The following is a 17,440-nucleotide window of genomic DNA, read 5'->3' as shown; positions in this document are numbered from 1 at the left end:
TCCTTGTACTAGTGTAATCTAACAAAATATTTAAGACATGATCGCGAACAGCTTAGATAATTTGGAGCCATCGACGAAATGTCATGTACAAGTGTTTGCATTTTGACAGTTTTTTTTTATAGAAAGCTCACATTTCGTCCCGGTTAGTTACTTTTGTAGCGAAGGTTTCGGCAAAGTTATATTAAAACCGGATGGAATATAGAACGTGTTGGCTGGCGCCTGGACGCGTGCAACAGTGATGTACGCTATCGATTCGATCGTGCGATATCGATTAGCGGTAATCGATTGTCGTTGAAAGCAAATCATTCGACGATTATCGATTATTCGCAATGGATCCGTGCGGTCGGCGGAGTGCGGGCCGACGCAAGCGGGCCTAGTTCACCGGTACAGTGCAGCGGGCGATCTCGTTTATTTCCGTGCGTGTTATGATAGTTTTCATTTTTGTAAAAAGTCTATCGTGAGAGCAGATGAAATGTGGTAAATAATAATTTAAAGAATTCACTGTACAGTTCTATTTGTATAGAAATAATAAATAATGATTAAAAAAAAAAGGAAACTTTGGAAATGATGTTGTGATTTATTCCCGCCCGTGCCCGCGGCGGGACTCTTATATTTAATACTTTCGATTATATTCGGAGATGACTGGTTACTTTTTAGAATAAACTGTAAGAAAGCATGGAAACATTTTATTGTTTTGTTATCATGTGGTCCAGTGACGTCTTAACACACATCCTGACAGATATTATAAAGTATTATGTGCTTTGAACACTATTTTTAAATCAAGCCAAATTATTTTATTTTGCAAGTGGACAGATATAGATTCCTTGTAATTGTATCCAGATAGATTTCCAAGGCTTGATTAACACTAGTTATTTGAAAGTATCAAGGTACTGTAGTTGTCATATCAACTTGATATAATGACTATTATTTCGTCACTATTATTAGTCATCATTTATGCCCATTGCAAGACAGGCCTCACCCAAAGATATCTGATGGGGGATATATCATAATCTCCATGTTTAGCAGACGGGTTGGACATAGCAGTGTGGTATTATGGTATGCAGAAGATGCTGCTGCCCATCTGGAATAGATATTTGTAAGCAGTGATAATTTTATATAATTAATGCATAGTTTGATTTTATAAAATTATATTGTGGTAATCGAACCTGCAACCTATGAAGTCTCAGTCATCTACTGCTGAACTACCACTGCTCATTATTTTATAGGAAGTATTATTAGTTGTATAGAGTTTGCATAGGTTCGTACAAGATACTATGTCCGAGTACAAGTCATTTAGACTAGTTTTGAATTTGTAATTAGTGCACCTGGTCGTATTTGTGATATAAAATGGTTTGTAATAAGTGTGCAAGCAACATATTACCTCAATAGCATCTGCTAGGGCCTTAATAATTCAGATATAAAGACCAGGGTAGAATATTCACTCAAGGTAGACACACGATTTTGTTAAGGTCACCAGAAGATTGCATGAGGTGATTTCCAACCAGTGTTATTGGAAATCCGTGTGGAGGGCTAAGTCCAGCAGTGGACAGTTTACGGCTGATGTGATGATGGAACATAAATACCGTAATATATGACAATTTACCAGAAATTAAATATAATCTAGAATTAGAGAATTATAATATTATAATTTGGATCTAGAATTAGAGAATTATAATATTATAATTTAGATCTAGAACTAGAGAATTATAATATTATAGTTTGCTTGTGCCTAAGATATTGAATAACAATTTTGTGCCAATAAGCTTTTCTCTCAGTAATACTACTAACAGTACCATTCAGATTGGAATTATAAACACTAGGTGTGTTTACCTTCCACAGAGTCATTGTATTAATCTTTGGGGCAGACCTATACCTTACAGTGTGCATCTCTGAGTTGACATGGTGATAAAGGTTTATAAAGTAAATTAAAATTTCATATCTATGTACATAATATAATTTTTGGCAATGTGCTAAGATCTCTTAAAGCAGCGAAGCTTTGCATTCTGACACAAGGATACCAGAGCTGAACTTGGGCTTGGACAGTTGGAAGAACAACTAGTTCAAACACAGATTCAAATAAATAGAAATACAGGCAGCAACATACATATCTTCAGAGCGACTCTGGTTGAGAGGCCTAGGCCTTGCATTGGGGGTCTATTGGCTGACATAATGAATTAATCGAATTTTACTTAACAGTATGGTCTGATAAGATTGCTGTTCATATAAAAAACGCAAGTTATAAAAGTAAAGTTTATTCATCGTTTCCTCTTGGACCCGCGCGCATGCTTGTGACCGCGTATGCGCCGGCGCACGCCCGCCGCCTCCTCCGTGTCGTCGTCGGAATCCGCACCGCGTTTCTTTCCCTTCGCGCTCTTTTTGTCTTCCAGCTCCTTCATTTCCTGTCATTAAAAATAATATTTATTTATTCTTACATAAAGTTATATTTACCATAACTGGAGACGCTGGAGCATCGTTCCTCAACTATCATGATTTCAGCCGAAAGACGTTCACTGCTACAACACTTCCCCATTCCATAGATTTTCAATAGGAGTAGAAGTAGCCAGGGATATTTTGCAAAAGCTACTTCAGCATCGATTTAATGTTCATTGTTAATAAGAATTAAAATTCATTTTAGACAGGAAGTCCACAGCTGGACAAGGGCCCACCTATATATTTTTAAATAGGATCGGTTTTAAACGGCCTGCATCCAGCTTCTTTTGAGAAATATAATAAGATTCACTTTCATAATAACATTCACACTTGCAGATCTGAGGTTTTCACTCCAGACACCTCCACTAAGTGGTAAGACCACTGTGGTTACCTGTTCTAGACACTAATCTGCTAGGCTGTCCATTACTTCGTTATTCTACATATTTTCTGCAGCATATATTAATAGAACACTAACATATAAGGTTAAGGTCCTATATCAGATTATATATTAAAGTTACTTAATGACTATATAACAAGTAGATTTTGAGTCAATGATTCTGATGAACAGGCAACATTCACGAAATTGTATATTACATATAAGTAAACGTAAAACGAATATAAATTTTAAATAAATAAAATATGTCAACCATACAATTTTCTCCAATAAATGTCCTTCATTATCTGTAATCTTGCATATGGGACGACTACAGAACAGCGGATGGGAAAGCAAAGGAATACCTTACCCAGCAGTGGGTGAATGAATTCTGATATATACCAATACTTCACTGCGTCGTGGTTACGTTCCAAAAAACACGACGCAAATTGAAACGCCGCAAAATGAATTAAGATTTTATATACAAAACCATGTTAAGACCGAAGATAGGTTCCAGGGTCACGAAAAAACTACTTTTTAAAAAGAAAATTGAACAAAGTAACATTTAAAAAACAAAAATAATATAACCCTGCCAATAAATAAATTGGAATAATATTTACTTTTTTGTAATCAGATACAACACGTAAAAATGTATATAAATTTATTATTCTCTTTTAAAAAAAGCACATCACTACATTACAACACACTACGTAATTGAAACTGAACCCTTTAAAATTAGCAAAACAAAGTGAAAATAAAACTGTATTAAATTTGCATTGATTTTTAGTTAGAAAAGGAATCCCTAAGTTTTGATGGCATGGCGGAAATAGAAACAAAAGTGTAGCCATCTTTTAGAAAAAAAAGAAAATTTAAAAAAAAATTAAAGACTTGAACCCAAAACAAAGCCACCTCGAAAATCTAACGACGCACAGTGAAAATTAGTACTAATTAAGCAGCGACGCAACTTCGAAAAAAACGCAAAACGAAACGACACAAAGCGAGGTATTGGTGTGTGGTGTTACTTACAATCTTGGTGAGCCTTTGAGCTTCAGCAACCCTTTCTTGCAGAACAAGCACCTCACTTTCCTCTGTAGGATACAGCGGCAGCTGCTTTCCGATCAGCTGTTCAATGCGCTGGTACAACTCCACATCATACTGTAACAAACACGTAACATAATGTATTTTTATTGATTTATTCATAACATATATCATTTTAACAGCAGCACAACGGTTTTGGTAGCACCAAAATAGTTTTCCATTTTCAGAATCACTACACAAAATCTCCTAGCACTCTCCCTTCAAATTTGGTCCCATATAGGGAACTGTTTTAGTGAAGGGGGAGACTGAAGCGACTATGTTACTAGTTATTTTTTTAAACCATGCAAATTATTACCTGTGATACAAAAGTAATAGCTTTCCCTGCACGACCAGCTCTGGCTGTGCGGCCCACGCGGTGGATGTAGTCCTTACTGTGTAACGGGATGTCCAAGTTAACCACCACATCCACATGTGGGATGTCCAGACCTCTGTAAACATTTAAATGTAATTGCTATCTTAGAAACATAAATTAAGAACACAGTTTTGTCTATCTACACTGAATTACTGTTCACACATTTTCTCTGCGAGTTCTTTTCTATCCGAGTAATATTTATGAGATAGAACAAAAGAGTAGTGAATCAACTATAGAATAACTCCTCTTATTTATTAAAATATGCAATTATGCATGCAATTATCGGCGGGCTAGCTGGCGGTGCACTTTATTGCACGACTACTGCTACATAGCGGAAGTAGCTATATATTAGTCCTTTTCTTACTAGGATGAACTTCCGCCAAGTAACGCCTGAATCCATTAGATAGTAATTTTCAAAACCGAATTTTTTTTCTTACTATACTATCATCATGTCCTTTAATATTTCTGAATTCCTTAATTTTTGTATAAGATATATTGTAATTGGCAATAAAGTAGCTAATGATCACTAGGAAATAAGTGAAAAAGTTTTGAAGGTTTCTGCTTATAAATTCATTTACCACTTTAAAGCTTTTCCATTAAAACAATCTTCCTGTATATATGAGTTACTTGTGTAATGAGAATAGAGGGGTTAAGTAATATATTAATTAGTCAATGTTTTACCTGGAGGCAACATCTGTGCAGACAAGCACAGAGCGAGCCTTGCTTTTGAATTTAGCGAGCGCTGCGAGACGACGTTGTTGGGACATCTGTCCATGTAGTGGCACTGCAGGAACGCCTAGTGCTCGCAGCAGTAGCGCCGCACGCAACGCGCCTGCGCACGTCGACACGAACACGATGAATGAGTTACCCGACAGTTCATTCAGTATATGCACAAGGTATACGTCCTGGAATCAAAAAAAATCCTTTAATTATTTGGGAAAATCCTTTACAGCTTGTATGGGGTTTACTAATATAACCACTCGAATCTAAAGATTTGACACCCTCGGACTATAACTTGTTCTGTATTATGCAAAATATTTCGACGGGAAGCCCTTCATTTAAAATCATTTGAGACATGTTTATGTCATGAGAAAAGCCAAAACTCTCTTAAAAGAGCCTGCAACAAACTCGGACGCCTTTTTTCAAACACCTAAAGTAAAGATAAAAAAAACTTTCACAGACTTCCTTACAAGGTTTTGTATAAAGAACTTTGTAAATCTATTACAACATTTAGAGACATTACAAAATTATTTATATCAGTGTTTTCCAACATGGGGCCCTCGCCCAACGGATCAATTCGAGTTTAACCCCTCTTTAATATAAAAATATATGTTACATAGGGTGGCTTAAGAATTGTAGAAAGGATAAGGCATGGCACAAAAAAGGTTGAAAAATATTCATTAAAAGAATCTATTGCCTAAAAGATATTTATAAACTTTAAAAAAATAATTTTTCATAACCAAAGAATTTTACATTTTTAATTCATTTAAATGTAAAAGGAAAAAAAATATACCTTGTACTTAAGAGGTATGAACAAGTAGTATTGCTGTAATTTCTCCACCGTCTGATATTTTGTAGACACTTCAATCTTCACGGGATCCTGTAATGATGCACGTTGTAGTTTCTGCACTTTCTTGGTCATGGTTGCGGAGAAAAGGTAAGTCCGTCGCTCGCGGGGTATCACACGCAGGATCTTATCTACTTCTACTTCGAAATCCATGTTCAGTATACGATCAGCTTCATCCATAACCTAAAATTTTAAATTGATTTTAATATAATGTTGTTGCGAATAACACTGTTACGCTACAAAGGTAGACCACACAGTCTACTTTGCTTTAGACTTATAATGTTCCTACTTTTACTATGTTACAGTGCTAGACTACAAATGGTCAGACTCCTAGACTATTTCTAATAGACCATTTTCAAAATTTTGCTGGTTTCTGTGAACCTGTTGAACTCTCACATTCCCAAAACTTTACAAAAATAATATTGGACTAGATTGTGGCATTTCCAACTATTAATATGTGAAGTCAAGTCAACATTATAATTCTTCACTATTGAAAGCAGATAATTTTCGTGGGCTCAGACCTACTCATGATTTAAACAAATGATAGGTAAAAGAACAAGGATATCAGAGTACATAAGGAATATTGAAAATTTTTCTTTTATTTTTTCTCTGTATTGCTTACTACTCCGCCTTTGACCACAAACTTGCTGTTGGAAAGCAACAATGTAGTCAAAGATGAAGCATGCAGACTCAATAAGTACTTGTTAAACTTGAGCTTGAAGCGACCTGAGTTATATTTTTCGGAAAATAATAAATATTATTACCGTGCATTTTGTGAATTATAGTTACCTATTATATAGAGAAAACATACTTTTATAAACTGCATTTGTATCATATTTCTCTAATTTTGAACATTCAAAATTTGCACACAACTTTAAGAACCAATTATGTGTGACTATCAAGGCTCCACTGTAAAGTATTTCATACGATTTGTGCATCTGGGCATCAAACTTGCAACCCTACAACAAGCTACTCATTATTTAAACACAGTCAAGATAATCATTACTACATGTTATTTAATCACAAGGCTGTACTACTCAAAAGTTCATACAAATTTTAAAATATCTTTTCATAACATTGTGGGATACACCCTCACGTACATATAGCCCTGTCTACCTAGTTAAACAATTTATGTAATTATAAAGTACTTATGTAAATAAAAATATTAAGTATGAACTTGGACTCCTTGTAAATAAAAATTAAATCTAAGTATAACTTACCAAGAATTTTAATGCTTTTAAATTAAATCCTTTAGTGTTCTCCAGATGGTCCACAAGGCGACCTGGTGTTGCTATGATGATATGAGGTTTCTTTGACAGCATGAGAGCTTGGGCCACCATGTCCATACCGCCAACTATAACTGCACATTTTACACCAATGCTAGCACCTGTAAATATGTAACAAATCCAAATTAAAATTTAAAATTCCTTATGCAAAATGGGATGGATTACATCTCATTTACGTCAAGTCATAGCTTCCTCTTGTTCAGATGATAATTGCCTTAGACTTGAGAAGAATGGATGGAAGAAATTCAGTAGGACAATATATCTTTTTAAAACAATATAAACATTAAAATAGCCTAGATGCAAATATATCATTCACTTCATCACCATACCAACCAATAGATGCTCACTGCGAGGCTTATCGTCCCTCAAAGATTGTCATGATAACTGACCTTGTACTGCCTGCATACAATGACATTCAGCAACCTTAACTATGTCATCTGTCCTCCTATTGAGGCCTACCTAACGGCCACTGGTTACCACTTCATACAAGCAAATCTTCAAGCTAAATTAGTGATCTTAATTCTTCTGTGGATAGTCTAAGTTTTGATTAAATTTCACAGTGAAACTCCAAGAATTGCCTTTTTCACTGCTCTATTTGGAGGCTTTAAGCCATTTTATAACACCAAAAGTAAACAAAATCATTCTCGGAATGTGCTGTTTTCAAACAAAGGTTGCAATAAATTAAATAAGATTATAACCTTTGTTAAATGTAAAACTAAAGTTTAAAATCATACCTAATGCTTCAAACTGTTCAGATATCTGGAAAGCCAACTCCCTGGTTGGTGTGAGAATAAGTGCAAAATATCTCTGCGGATTCTCTAAAAGTGCTTGAAGAATTGGCAGTGCAAAGGCCCCTGTTTTACCAGATCCAGTTTCTGCTAGACCAATAATATCTTTTCCTTGTAATGCGATAGGGATTGACTCCTTCTGGATCTTGGATGGATGTTTCCATTTCAACTCCTCGCATGCTTCGCACAAAACATCAACGATGCCCTGGAAAAATATTACTTGTGATTAGCCTTTGAAAATTAAATACCATTCATAGTTTTAAGAAAAGCAATAATTTTAAATGATATCAATAAAATTATAAAGAAATAAAATACAAAATTATGCTATGTATGTCTCAAGAAAAAAGTTTTAAAGTTACTTTGTAACATACCAAATCTTTAAACGTAACAGTTGTATCTTCGTTATTTTCTGGTTTTTCGTCACCTGATTTTTCCTCCACTTCTTCAGTTGAATGGTGGCTATCATTATCACTATTTTCACTGTCTTCAGTCATTTTGTATAAATAACCGAAATTTTCACACGAGAATATTCACACGTGAGGAATTAATAGTAAGTGTCAGAAAGCAAAGTGACATTTCCAAACGTTCCATTATGTAACATACGGCTAGGAATATGATTTTTAAAAATTCAAATATTATTTAGGTTAATTAATATTGATATTAATAACTTAAACTAAAAATATTTGCGTGAGTTTGTGTAAAATTTATAAATTGTAGCTTTAAATATTTACACTTATAATATTTAGTATAGTTTTCAAAATGTTTTTAATCTTCTTTTGGCTGTACGATTCGTCCATACAACTATTAACACACAGATTAAAAATAACAAGTAATAACAGCAAACAAAACGAGTGGAGGTTATATTTTGTGTTAGAAAATATTAAAGATTTTGTAAATCAATCAATCCAGTTTATAAATTATGGCTAAACATCACCCCGATCTTATATTCTGCAGAAAACAGCCCGGTGTTGGTAAGTTAAGTTATTTTATTAGTATCATTGTTTATGCGTTTTTAACAACTTGTTTTTAAACAGCTATCGGGCGTCTATGTGAGAAATGCGATGGAAAATGCGTTATTTGCGATTCATACGTGCGGCCGTGCACTCTGGTGCGCATCTGCGACGAGTGTAACTACGGTTCGTACCAGGGACGTTGTGTGATATGCGGCGGACCCGGCGTTTCCGATGCCTACTATTGTAAGGAATGTACTATTCAAGAAAAAGACGTAAGTATTGAAATATTAAACGGTAACTGTCGAGGCTAGGAGACATTAACTAATTTTTGAGTCAACAATTTAGTTTCATATAATAAAATACCAACTTTTGGATGTAAAACTATTTCTAAAATTCACCAGTTTCCAAATAATGTTTTACTTCACTGTCTTAGGAATAATAACTCGGAGTGATTGGTTGTAGGTGTAAATGCTTTTAAGGAGTGAAATAACATAAAGATAATTTATTAGTGTTTTCAAAATTCAGATTACTAGATATAAAAAATAATTATTGCTTACTATCTTTCCCTGCACACTGTACAGCCAGTAGTTTTTGGCCTGGTTCACTCCCACAGAAAAAAAGTAATGTAACATATTTCCGAGTCATCACTTTATACAGGATTGGAAATAGGTGTAAAATCTTTAAAGCTTTCCGCTACCAGGTAAACTATACATTCACCATTTTATAACCTTTCGCTTTTTTCCAATCACCCCATATAATTCACACATTTAAAAATGAGCATGTATATACTGTTGAATTCTTTATTTTCTAAACTTAGAAATATGTGGTACCTGATTTTGCCAATAAAATATCAAATTTGAATTGATAATTATGATTGTGTTTAATTTTTACAAGGAAGTTTTAAAAGGTCTTATTGAAAGTCTAACAATCAATTATGAATACTGTGTTAAACAACTATAAAAAATCTGTCATCACCATATCAGCCAATAGATGCTCCCTGAAAAGTTAAGTTATCCCCTTAAGGTCACCATAATGATTGGCCTTAGCTGCCGCAGCATCCAGCAACTCCTTATGACCTTGACTTTGTTGTCTGTCTATTCAGTGGCCTACCCACATCAACCCACTTGTAGTTGTCACTCAAGAACCTTAAGGCTGCAACAGCTGTTGGCCATCGGTTAAAAATATTAAATCATTGATGATATTTTTTTAATTTTATTTCAGAGAGATGGGTGCCCAAAGATTGTTAACCTGGGAAGTTCAAAAACAGATCTGTTTTATGAAAGGAAGAAATATGGGTTCAGGAAGCATTAGTTATTGTTTGGTGTCACTTGATTCTGTAAGATTTCACTAAACTGACAAAGACTTGCATTGTTAAGTGTATTTTGTGGTATATTGACTTGATCAATTATTTCTTTTATTAAGAAAGATTACACCATATACTATGTTAAGTTCATGTAACCTTAATAAAAGAAATAGTGATTAAAAGAAAATATTCTGTAATTATTTTGTCTAAGAAAAAAATAAAGATAAGTACATTGTCCAATTTTTTTATTAGATTTAAGTTTATGTATCTACGATAAAAAGGATATTGAAGTCATGTTTTATCATCCTTAACATTTCATCATCATTATTTTTGAAAGTCGGGCCTCTGCTATAGATTTCCTAATGGACCATTTACAAGTGACCTGTATCCAATGTTTGCTTGTTTAGAATAAAGTCATATACCCACTACATTAAGGAGCTCAGAAAACTTGGAGAGGCTTATAGCTGTTGGCAATGAAGGAGGTAAATTGAGGATGTTCACCTATAAGCTGGACTGATGCAATATTAAAGCGTTCAACACCACATGACCCCCTAAAACTTTTTGAACAGAAATGCCTTTAAAAAATTGTAGCGGAGTCTAACATATCTGGCCTCTACCCTCAGTCATGAGAAAATAATTAATAAGAAGCATCCAATGTCTACTAAGACTAGACAACAAGGTTAAGCATTTATATATTACATGTTTATTTCTTTATCTTCATAGAAAATGAAATGTATTTTACAATCGGTTGAGAATAACTCCCTAATTCACTTGTATACCCTTTATCTTATTGGGGGTATATGTAAACTGCTACAGCAATAAAAATATCAGTAGAAGGATGAAAGTCACCGAGTAACGTTGGTTGCACGTCATGTGCGAAAAGTTCTCGTGTGGCAAACACAAACTGGTAAATGCAGGGTATGTAGCTTCTCTCACTAGGTGGACCGACGAGAAAGTTAAGATCGGCAGAAGTCGCTGGATGGGGGCATCGCAGAACTGGTCATCGTAGTAAAAACTTATGCCTTGCAGTGGGCATCCATCAGCTGATATGATGACGATTTAAACGACATGACCCTGGCTGTGAATAATATTCATTATCAGGTTGAGCATCCACTTAATCAAGTGAATAGCTTAATGATCTTGCAACGCATGCCACCGAGAAGGTTTTCGTACTTAATATCTCTAATAAGTTCTAAGCTGTGTTTGCAGAAATCTACTTTAAAACCATTGGAAGTTATTAATGTTCATGTACATATAGCAGATAGCTATCGGCAGATATCATTTTAGCCGTAGATGTCCACGGCTGTATATTAGCCTCTTAAGTTAGTCTAAGTTCAGTGTTTTCGGACCACCTTAACAAAGGCGTTTTTCGTTGTGGCTGGACATCCTATGTAGCGATACCTGTTCTATGGTTTCTACTTCAGAATCTAAAGGCTTCAGAGGTCATCCATTCTGGTCTACTTACCGCCACTACAACTTTCCAATCCGCTGGACAATATTGGTTACTTATATTAAACTACAGATCACATTGCCGATTTGATCTTGTAATGAAATGTTGAGTTCAGCCCTCTCCATTGTTCATGAACTGACAGCAGTAAAAATATGACGCCATATTGAAATTTAATAAAAATACTGAACAATCTGATATTTTATTGTCAAATTACATGTTTTTCACTCGTTTGCTACTGATTCGTTAGGTACACTACTATAAGCTATTTAAAACAGGACTCATTTTTTTTTAAAAGCTATAAAAAATATTGTCACTCCATTATATGCTATGGTAACAAACAGAGAATATTCAGGGGTACCTCAAGGAGTTGTATTGAGATCCAGTATGTTAATTATATCTAAATTTATGATATTCGATTACATATTTATTTAAAGTTGAAGGGGTAGCTTCTTATAGATAAAATTTTAAAAAAAACCCGGAAAGCAAATGGGCGATAGAGATAAATAATTAATTATATTTCCTTTGTGCGAGTGAGATGTCAAACTAAACCTGACTGACGTATGTAGATATACCGCAAAAATGTTTTTTATTTGTCTACAGGATGATTGGTTATAAGTATATAAGGTTTAAAGGAGTGAATGTATGGCTCATTTCTTAGCAAAAAGCTACAAAGCTTTTTAAACTATTTACAACACTCTGTAAAAGTTATCACTTTGATATTTTTATATTTGAATGCGATAGGTCAATAACTTCTAGATAAAAAATCTATACATACAGAAGATAATTCATTGTAATATTTACTAATTCAAATTTTGAAAATATTTTTTTATTTATTATTAAAATGAACAATACATTCACCCCTTTTAAAACTTTTACACCGAATATCAAACATTCGAGTGTATGTATCTTATTAAAGCCTCTTTCATAATTTGTGAACGTAAAAAAACGTCAGATATATATGCACGAATATTCGGTTCATGTAATATAGTAAATGCGTTATTTATATCTCTATATTTAATTTCCTCCACTGACTACGCTGTTTCCTGATGAGGTGGACGGGTTCGTCCAAATATCTGGCTCTTTGGTGCTGGCATCGGAGTAAGTTGGTCTAGCCGGTATAATTGGTGAACGAACGCATACACTGAAACCAAGTTAAATTTTTAAAATTACATATATATGAGATTTCAAACTATTTACTGACTCAACACGATTTCTCTGAAACCATAAGAATTGGAAACTTAAAAATTGGTATAAATATTTCTTTAGTAGAGTAAAAGTCAGCTAAGAAAGGAATTTAAGAAATAATGCCAACTAGGGGTTCAGTCGAAGATTGGCAGCACAGCGGTAGAGGGTGATACTTGTGATTGTAGGTCGCGGGTTCGATTACTGGAATAAAATCTTATATAATTCATACTTTACATTAATTATAAAGGATTGTCGCTAACAAACAAGTTTCGAAAACATGGGCAGGGGACAGCTAATATCTAATATTTTGAACTCTTTTATTGGGTTAAAAAATTTTGGTACATTGTTGATTTTATTTAGTATAGATTTTATTTAACCCTTAATAGCCTAGAGTTTCAATTTTGATACCAATCTTTTAAACCGAATGTTCACAATACTATTAGTTTTTTTTTATGGGTTAGGGGCTATACGTATTTTTCTGTTGTATAATATTCTTTCCAACGAAATTAAAAAAAAAAGTCTATTTTTCCCTTCATCTAGATCCTCAAGCAAACACAGTAATATAAAAAAAATCACTTTCGTAAATCAGGCTACCAAGGGTTGAAAAATTAAAAGTAACGCTATTATTGTTATAGTATATAAATTATTCAAGTTTTTTTTAACCGTGATTTGTATGTTAAGGTTATTACATTTACGAGATACGTTTTTCTAGGATTGAACATTGCCGGATATAAATAAAAAATCGTGTTTTTACAAAATTTTACTCATGTATCAAACTTGGAAGAATATTTTTGGAAAGAATGCGTTTTATAAAATGACACTAATAAAAGGCGAAGATGGCGGGAAGACAGCTAGTTGAATATAGAAAAGCTTGCCTTTCTTTGTCCTGTCAAAAGAGGGTTTTTTTTATTTGTGTAATAATCGTGCATAAATATAACTTAGTGGATTACAGATTAATGTCGTATATTTATAATATGAGTTTTTTTTATTTATAGTAGGCTATATTTAAATTATTTTTATGTTAGATTAACATTTATCATGCGTGCTGTGTCGGAAAATGCATACGCTGAGCATCTTCACTGACCTGAAGTTGACAACACGTCCCAACAACGACCTAAAACACAATTCAATTATTCAATTCAACTAAAGCAAGCGTGTAGTAAAAATTATCAAATAATATTGATATATATACGCAATAGAAAATTATGCCTAAGTTTTTTTTATCATATTGTCGGTACAGGGACTTTACATTTTCGGTTTTAATATATATATTTTTTTTCTCTATTTACAGTTTTATTTTTCCTTCAAAGTGCCTTTCGTTCATTTTCTTTTCTTTCATCCGTCATAAAATCTTCCATGCCTTTTATGCCTAAGTTTTAAATTAAAAAAAAAAACCAACTCATCCACAAAGCGAAACGTTAACAGTCGTCTAAGAATACAAAATTTGAATTTTGTGTTCGTGCCGCTAACAAAATAACAAGAACATACTGTTTTAAGATAGTTTTAGAAAACCTAAGAAATTAAAAAAATCAACTTCAATTTGTATTCTTTAATCGAAAAAATCTATGAGTATTATCAATCTGATAAATAGCATGAAAACATGTCTTATTATTTTAAATCCAAAGATAACAAGGGGAAGCCAACTCCATAGTTTTTTTTACTTACTTTTCATTTTAAGCATTCATACTGTCGTGGTAGAAAAATTTACGATTTTAGCCGGATACGGACTGTCTTGTATGGGTAATTTAGCATTACAAAATGTTGACTGATTAAATAAATATTTTATCACGAAGATTGTAATGACTATTAAGACCAATATTATTATGATGTACCTAATATCTTTGATTAAATATTAACAGTGTAAATCAGAGGTTCCGAGATTACTACACAACACTTTCAAAATTTAGTTGGTTCTGGTAGACCACCTGATACATTTATATCATACACCCAAAATTGTGGACGGCGGAGGCGCTTTGAAAGTTTCAACACTTACTGAATATGAAATATGCAAGTTTTTACGACTAAATGATAGCTTAAGTAAAAGAGAATAAATTTTGTGAAGTTCCGCTTGTGAATTTCGAGACCCAATTTTTTTTAAGCCAACGTAGACACTCATCGAGCCTTGCCTGGACTCCTGGAGATCTTACTGAACCCTTTTGGAAACCAGGATTTTAAAGGAACTTACTAATTGACATCCTCAAGTTTCTTTAGAAGGCGTTCGTTCTCTCTGCTAATTAACTCATGGTCTCTAAGCAACTGGTCCCTCATAGTGAATAGTTCACTATTCTCTTGTCGTAACGCTGCACTCTCCTGCATATGAAGCTGCAATAGCTCCACCAGCTCGGATTGCGGCAGCTGATACAGCTTATTTGTCTCTATGCGAGGCGTTATTGGGTTTTTGTGATCTGCGGGGCAGAAATATTTCATAAGTTTCGCATTAATTTTTCTTGCACACTAGAAAATACATACAATCACACAATTGTTAACCAGCGAGTCTAGACCGACGGCATGTTTTAGTAAAAACAGCAATCGTCATGGTGACTCGCCTCTAAGAACACTGGCGTAACAGACGAGACTCTTCGACGACAAACCTCGTCACAACGTACTATACAAAAAGAGGAAAGCTGCCAGATCTTTCTGGATTACTGCCGAAAGATTACAGGGAATGTATTTAATAATAAAATAACATACAAAAATAGTACGAAAAGAAAAAGGAGACAAATTGAAAATTATACTCGTAAGTCAGAAAAGGACCAATATTTAGTAACTTCCGCACATGCTTTGGTAGTCGTGCAACAAAGTGCACCGCCTGCCGGCTCGCTGATAAATGCGCATGCGGCAAACAATGCGAATTACACAACTACCACCGTTAAATCACTCAACACGTGTTGCACCCCTCCACGGGGCATCTTCAGGAGTAATGTTACACCGATTAGTGCCAAACACAGAGTCCCAGTTAGGTGCATTTTGTTGTACGACTACCACTGCATATGCGGAAGTGGCTAAATATCGGTCCTTTTCTTACTTAGGATGGACTTCCGCAAAATAACGCCTGATTCCATTAAATATAAAATTATAACTAAAAATTATGTGATAAATATTTTAGTTATATTGTATAAGACATAAATAATCAAAGAAATAAAAGAAATTAAAGAAATGTGAAATGTATGGTGTTATAATTGTAATAATGGTTCTATTATGTATTCCTTTATAGGTCATACAAAATTAAATGTTTACTATATATAACACTGTACAAAGAGACAGACCACATCAGATAAAAAAAATTAAAAGTGATCGCTTGCTAGAGAAACAAAGGGCTTACGACTTTAGACGCCAAGAGCTCTTAATTTGAAAATGTTTCCATCGTCGCGCATTCTTATTGTGACATTATATCAAATTAGCACAGATTATAAAAGAACCATTTCATATATTGACAAAAATAAGAAGAATTATGCACTTACTCAAGTTATCCATGGTGTAATCTATTTGCACATGCAGTGCCGTTCTCAGATGCTGATTCTCCACTTGCAGAACCTCAACTTCTCTCTTCAGGCTTAGAATTAGAGCATCACGGGCATCCTGAATTGTTTAATAATCAAGTTAATGAATATAATTCACCTTGTCAATCATTATAATCGTCATTTCAGATTTAGGACATCCACTGTTGGACAAAGACCTCTCCTAAAGGTTTATAATAGGAACAGTTGGAAGAGGCTTCCATCCCGCGTCTTCTGACAGAAGAGTTTTTTTTTTTTTTTTGTTTGTAAAAAACTACAGACCGAACTAAAAAAAAACTAAAGTTTATATCACACAGAAAATACACGCCTTAACATACATTTTCAGAGAGAGATTTGCATCTTTGTGGTCATGCTCCAGTTGGTTCTGATACCCCTGCTGGTCACGGTAAGCTTCACCATGTAGCTCGATATTTGGCGGAATGAGAGCATTTAATTACTGATTTATTAGTGACAATTCTGATGATGTCTGTTCATCTCTAGAGCGACCACGTGGTAGCTTGCCTTCCACTTTTCCTTACACCACCAAACGTTTCATTGTTTATTAAGAATTACCAATGATAGTTACCAAATTACATAATTAAAAACATAAAGTGACATAAAACGAAAGTATATGTGAATAATTATATCGGAGAGAGCTGAAAGTAATGTCATTTCTGCCGACATGTTTATCAGAAAAATCGATTGATTATTAATGCTTCGGTATTAAAAATTTGTATACTAGATGGCAAAAGGTTGTTGATAACGAAAGTGAATATATTGTCGATTAGAAATAAAAACTTGTTAAAAATGTAGCCGTGTGAATTTAACTTAAAAGCGACATTACTTTATGGTCCCCGTGATATATATGTGGATACATCTTTACAATAATTTCGTGAAATAAAAATATAAATAAAAAGAAAATATTTGATAATAAAACAGAAGTAAATATCAAATCAACGTATATAATGTAAATATATTATTTATTTTTATCTTGACTATATCACTGTCATGTTATATAAACTTTTCACCTAAGCTTGCATATATTTGAATACGAATGCGTGCTTTAAAAGAACAAGATCGTAGCTACATATAAACAATAACCACTAGTAACAAATTCCATATGTAAAAGCCATTCTTGTAGATAATGCAATAAGAGGA

At 33.8% G+C, this 17,440-nt stretch overlaps 3 protein-coding genes across 3 annotated transcripts in view; 1 reads left to right on the top strand and 2 right to left on the bottom strand.

The window, feature by feature from the left end:
* Positions 1-2,236: 2,236 nt before the first annotated feature.
* pths (porthos) lies at positions 2,237-8,445 on the bottom strand. The gene is made up of 8 exons (XM_068777143.1): positions 8,266-8,445; positions 7,841-8,099; positions 7,041-7,207; positions 5,767-6,003; positions 4,935-5,158; positions 4,197-4,329; positions 3,830-3,958; positions 2,237-2,399 (listed from the first exon to the last, which is right to left on the bottom strand). Exons 1-8 carry the CDS (start codon positions 8,386-8,388, stop codon positions 2,256-2,258), a joined length of 1,416 nt encoding a protein of 471 aa, XP_068633244.1. The 5' UTR covers positions 8,389-8,445; the 3' UTR covers positions 2,237-2,255.
* Positions 8,446-8,710: 265 nt separating this feature from the next.
* On the top strand, positions 8,711-10,357 carry Phf5a (PHD finger protein 5a). The gene is made up of 3 exons (XM_068777342.1): positions 8,711-8,865; positions 8,929-9,119; positions 10,069-10,357. The coding sequence occupies exons 1-3, from the start codon at positions 8,814-8,816 to the stop codon at positions 10,156-10,158; spliced, it is 333 nt and encodes a 110-aa protein (XP_068633443.1). The 5' UTR covers positions 8,711-8,813; the 3' UTR covers positions 10,159-10,357.
* Positions 10,358-12,614: 2,257 nt separating this feature from the next.
* LOC137933178 (kinesin-like protein KIF12) overlaps positions 12,615-17,440 on the bottom strand; it is a 53,946-nt gene continuing 49,120 nt past the window's right edge. The window contains exons 11-13 of the mRNA XM_068777004.1: positions 16,247-16,364; positions 14,971-15,190; positions 12,615-12,741 (exon numbers count right to left, since the gene is read on the bottom strand). Of these exons, the coding sequence (XP_068633105.1) occupies positions 12,615-12,741; positions 14,971-15,190; positions 16,247-16,364 (465 nt within the window). The remainder of the gene's footprint in view (positions 12,742-14,970; positions 15,191-16,246; positions 16,365-17,440) is intronic.

The sequence above is a fragment of the Battus philenor genome, unplaced genomic scaffold (assembly GCF_028537555.1).
Source record: "Battus philenor isolate CCGP_79_NKW_IND1 unplaced genomic scaffold, ilBatPhil1.0.hap1 SCAF_13, whole genome shotgun sequence".
NCBI lineage: Eukaryota > Metazoa > Arthropoda > Insecta > Lepidoptera > Papilionidae > Battus > Battus philenor.
Note: the sequence above shows the minus strand (reverse complement) of the source record. Positions and strands in the feature narration are given on the sequence as shown.

Coding starts and splice junctions, on each gene's coding strand:
- pths (XM_068777143.1), bottom strand. CDS start 8,388: ATGACTGAAGACAGTGAAAATAGTGATAATGATAGCCACCATTCAACT. Junction 7,208..7,840: donor TGAACAGTTTGAAGCATTAG/GTATGATTTTAA, acceptor ACATATTTACAG/GTGCTAGCATTGGTGTAAAA. Junction 4,330..4,934: donor TGCACAGATGTTGCCTCCAG/GTAAAACATTGA, acceptor AAATGTTTACAG/AGGTCTGGACATCCCACATG.
- Phf5a (XM_068777342.1), top strand. CDS start 8,814: ATGGCTAAACATCACCCCGATCTTATATTCTGCAGAAAACAGCCCGGT. Junction 8,866..8,928: donor CAGAAAACAGCCCGGTGTTG/GTAAGTTAAGTT, acceptor GTTTTTAAACAG/CTATCGGGCGTCTATGTGAG. Junction 9,120..10,068: donor GTACTATTCAAGAAAAAGAC/GTAAGTATTGAA, acceptor ATTTTATTTCAG/AGAGATGGGTGCCCAAAGAT.